At 46.5% G+C, this 4,960-nt stretch overlaps 1 protein-coding gene across 1 annotated transcript; it reads right to left on the minus strand.

The window, feature by feature from the left end:
• Positions 1 to 4,206: 4,206 nt before the first annotated feature.
• Positions 4,207 to 4,960, minus strand: LOC123089316 (arabinogalactan protein 1). The gene has a single exon (XM_044511026.1). The coding sequence runs from the start codon at positions 4,795 to 4,797 to the stop codon at positions 4,426 to 4,428; it is 372 nt and encodes a 123-aa protein (XP_044366961.1). The 5' UTR covers positions 4,798 to 4,960; the 3' UTR covers positions 4,207 to 4,425.

The following is a 4,960-nucleotide window of genomic DNA, read 5'->3' on the forward strand; positions in this document are numbered from 1 at the left end:
GTGTCTACGTACCCTCGTAGACTGAAAGCGGAAGTGTTTGACAATGTGGTTGATGTAGTCGAACTTCTTCTCATTCCGACCGATCAAGCACCGAACGTACGTCACCTCCGAGTTCTGCACACGTTCAGCTCGATGACGTCCCTCGAACTCATGATCCAGTAGAGTGTCGAGGAAGTAGATGAGTTCCGTCAGCATAATGGCATGGTGACGGTGATGGTGAAGTGATCCGCGCAGGGCTTTGCCTAAGCACTACGAGAATATGACCGGAGGCATAAACTGTGGAGGGGGGCACCGCACACAGCTAACAATAGTTGATGTGAGTTCTAGGCGCCCCTACCCATGTATATATAGGTGGGAGGGAGGGAGAAGCAGCCCTAGGGGAGCCTCAAGTAGGAGGGATCCTACTTGGGCTCCTGCCCTAGCCTGGCACCCCCTTTCCTTATTTTAGCAATGAGGGGAAGGAAGGAGGAGGTGGCGCCCCCCCCTTTTCCTTTGTTCCACCAAGTGCGAAAGGCAGGAGGAGGTGGCGCCCCCTCCTTTCCTTCCTCTAGAGTCTGCGGCCAGGGAAAGGGGCGCACCAGCCCCTTGTGAGATGGTTTGTCCCTCCCTCGGCCCAATAAGCCCATATCTTTGTCGAGGTTGCCCGAAACTCCTTTTCGGTGACCCGATATGTACCCGGTACCCTCCGGAACACTTCTGGTGTCTGAATACCATCATCCTATATATCAATCTTTACCTCTCTACCATTTAGAGACTCCTCGTCATGTCAGTGATCTCATCTGGGACTCCGAACAACATTCGGTCACCAAATCACATAATTCATATAATACAAAATCATCATCGAACGTTAAGCGTGCGGACCCTACAGGTTCGAGAACTATGTAGACATGACCGAGACACCTCTCCGGTCAATAACCAATAGCATAACCTGGATGCTCATGTTGGCTCCCACATATTCTACGAAGATCCTTATCGGTTGAACCATTATGACAACATAAGTTATTCCCTTTTTCATCGGTTTGTTACTTGCCCAAGATTCAATCGTCGGCATATTCATACCTAGTTCGGTCTCGTTACCGACAAGTCTCTTTACTCGTTCTGGAATACATCATCATGTAACTAACTCATTAGTCACTTTGCTTGCAAGGCTTATTTTGAGGTGTATTACCGAGAGGGCCCAGAGATACCTCTCCGAAACTCGGAGTGACAAATCCAAATCTCGATCTATGCCAACCCAACAAACACCTTAGGAGATACCTTATAATCACCCAGTTATGTTGTGTCCGCTCTAGGCCGGCTTCAATGTGGAGCGACAGCGGCATGAATGCGGGCAGCTGACGTTAGGCGGGAACGCATGCGGGCGAGGGACTAGGCTTTTGGGTTGGCTCCCACATATTCTACGAAGATCCTTATCGGTCGAACCGTTATGACAACATATGTTATTCCCTTTGTCATCGGTATGTTATTTGCCCGAGATTCGATTGTCGGTATCTTCATACCTAGTTCAATCTCGTTACCGGCATGTCTCTTTATTCGTTCCGTAATACATCATCCCTCAACTAACTCATTAGTCACTTTGCTTGCAAGGCTTCTTATGATGTGTATTACCAAGAGGGCCCAGAGATACCTCTCCGATACTCTGAGTGACAAATCCTAATCTCGATCTATGCCAACCCAACAAACACCTTTGGAGATACCTGTGGAGCATCTTTATAATCTCCCAGTTACGTTGTAACTTTTGATAGCACACAAGGCATTCCTCCAGTATCCTAGAGTTGCATAATCTCACAGTCGAAGGAATATGTATTTGACATGAAGAAAGCAATAGTAATAAAACTGAACAATCATAATGCTAAGCTAACGAATGGGTCTTGTCAATCACATCATTATGCTAATGATATGATCCCGTTTATCAAATGACAACACATGTCTATGGCTAGGAAACTTAACCATCTTTGATCAACGAGCTAGTCTAGTAGAGGCTAACTAGGGACACGGTATTTTGTCTATGTATCCGCACATGTCTCAAGTTTCCGGTTATACGATCCTAGCATGTATAATAAATATTTATCATGAAATAAGGAAATATAAAATAACAACTTTATTATTGCCTCTAGGGCATATTTCCTTCACCTAGACTTTGGGGGCCCGGGGGCCCGCCCCCTGCCCCCCCCCCCCCCGGCCGGCCCTGCGCGGGCTGTGCCCTTGGCCGGCGCGTCGCTACAACGCCAGAGCTAGTGAGAGGTCGTGTCCGCTCTAGGCCGGCTTCAATGTGGAGCGGCAGCGGCATGAATGCGGGCAGCTGACGTCGGGCGGGAACGCATGCGGGCGAGGGACTAGGCCTTTGGGTGGGCTAGGCTGGTCAGAAACAGGCGTGATTGCTGTCCGGACGCCCACAAAGCCACCTAGTTTGTCTCCAATTTGCGAAGAAAGAGCGACGACCCGTTGAGCGGACCAATACAGGACCGCGTTGGATGGCACAACACATCTGGACCGCTCGGTCCGAACGGTTGCGGGCTGTTTGAGGCCTTACTGCATTTAGTGATTATTTTACCAGCTTTTACCACATTTAAGAGAGAGAGAGAGAGAGAGAGAGAGAGAGAGAGAGAGAGATGAAATACGGTACAAAGTATGATATGCATTGAACATGCAAAATGCACAAAACTAATTAGTTGAATCTTAACTATTGGGCGTGCACTTAATTATCAAGATGGTACAAAAACACTACTCGTTCCGATCTGAATTAGTTGACGCAAGCTCTGTACAATGTACATTTTACATTGTATTTAGCCCGCGCCAATTAATTTGGATCCAGGAGGATAGTTATTCTAGCAAATCATGTAAACGAGTATGGAAAACTAGGTCATTTTTCTTCTCTATCAACGCAAGCATAACACACTGCTCTCACATGACTTGTTCTTCTTGCGTAAACCCCACACATGTGCCATCTTATATTGAGGAGAAACACATTTGTGGCAGTATTTGTCGCACATTCGTGTATTACGTGTGGATAATGAGTATGAAGAGAACAACAATATCATTCTTGTGTCTGGAGATGACATAGGATCTGTCAAATGATTTTGCATGAGGTCATAGTTTTTACCATTTTTCTCATAATTTAACATTTCACATATGTTAGATTATGTTGTAAAAATACAGGAAACTCCCACTTCTTTTTTATGGAAACGGGAATCATCTAATTCTCCCTGGAACTAGAATATTAGAGCATATTTTTGAGGTTTTGATGTGACTATTGTCACTTTGGGTGGCTCTTTGCTTAAAGATGAGGGGGAAACTACGATTTGGAGAAGCGACGAATATACAACGCAGATTGCTCACGGCTAAATTTAAATTGGAGCGTAAAAAGTTGATAGATTGCTCGCTTTAGAATTTTGTAACATGATCTTTTCATTTGATAAGAGGGGCAATCATTGTTATAAAAAGTTGGTGGCATGAGTAACAAACTGAGGTATTGTCACCCCTATTCTGTAATTGAGCTCTTTGGCATTTTTTTTTGTACCCTGATAAGTGCCAGACGTATGGCATGAATACATGGCAACTCCGAACGTTTTTATGGCAACTTTAATGATGCGAAGATGACTTTTTCTTGGACCCTGATAAGTGCCACACGTATGGCACGAACACATGGCATCTTCAAACATTTTTTATGGCAAGTTTAATGATGCGAAGATGACAATTTTAATTGTTAAGCATGGCAAGTTTCTTTTTGGATGATAAGTTTCAGTTTTTTTACGGGTTTGTTTTTCTTTTCGGTGGCAACTTTAGTTGTAAAAAACATCAAGGGCGGAGTGCTTGGTGCCACACATATGACACTTCCAATTTTGATTCTTCTAATGTTTTACATGAAATATCAACTGGTCGTTCTTTTTTTTTTTGCGAATAACAACTGGTCGTTCTTTTTTTTTGCGAATAACAACTGGTCGTTCTTTGACACACACATCTCTCGATAGACAAATTTGAGTTTCGATTCATCTAAAAACGGCCAGTTTCCTGTGTTCTAGAGCCGTTGATGCTGATTTTCCCCACTCCCACTACTACAAGTCAGAGAACTACCGTGACTAACATGCTAGAACAGAGAAGAACACGGTAGCTTGTAAGAATTATAGTGAAACTGAATTTATAGCCCATAGTATGTCAGAAACTAAGCTGAAAGGGGCGTACGCATCCACTGAGATGATAATACAATGGGAACAAATGAAGGAATTTTATATTCATAATAATCTCATAACAAGATTACATCGCAATGTCGTGTAACCTTTCCTAAATTTATAATATTGCACCCTCTGTTTCATAATATAAAAATGTTTTCGACAGTAAACGCTCTTATATTATGGGGGACGAAGGAAGCAGTAAAGAATATCAGAAACAATGTATAGACAACAGCAAGCAGAGTCGTCGCTGCATCTAGAACACGATGGCGGCGGCGACAGCTCCGGCGACTGCGACGAAGCTGGCGGCGGATGAGTACACGGCGGAGCTCGCGGGGGTGCCGGTGGGGGCGCCGATGGGAGCGCCGGAGGGTGTGGCGGAGACCGCGGACGGCGTCATCGAGGAGGGAGCGTCCGTCGGGGCATCGGTGGGCGGGGCCGGTGGAGAGGCCATCGGGGACGGAGACGCTGCGGTGGGCGGGGTGGCGACCGGCGCAGGAGCAGTGGCCGGGGACCTTGCCGGAGGGGCCGGCAGCGGGGCCATCCTGGGCGCCGGCATGGGGCCCTGCGCTGCGGCGGCGACTGCGAGGAGGGCGAGGATGGCGGCTACCACGGCGAAGCGAGCCATCTGGTAGCTGCTGATGGTGATTTGGAGAGGAGTTGAGATGAGTTGATAGCAAGCCGATGCTTAGGCTCAGTGTGGAGAAGCTGTACTTGGGCGATTTGTGAATTGGGATGGGAGGAGGAGGCTGGTATTTATAGAGAAATGCTTAGGCGATTCTGACTGTCGG

Source organism: Triticum aestivum, chromosome 4B (assembly GCF_018294505.1).
Source record: "Triticum aestivum cultivar Chinese Spring chromosome 4B, IWGSC CS RefSeq v2.1, whole genome shotgun sequence".
Classification (NCBI taxonomy): Eukaryota; Viridiplantae; Streptophyta; class Magnoliopsida; order Poales; family Poaceae; genus Triticum; species Triticum aestivum.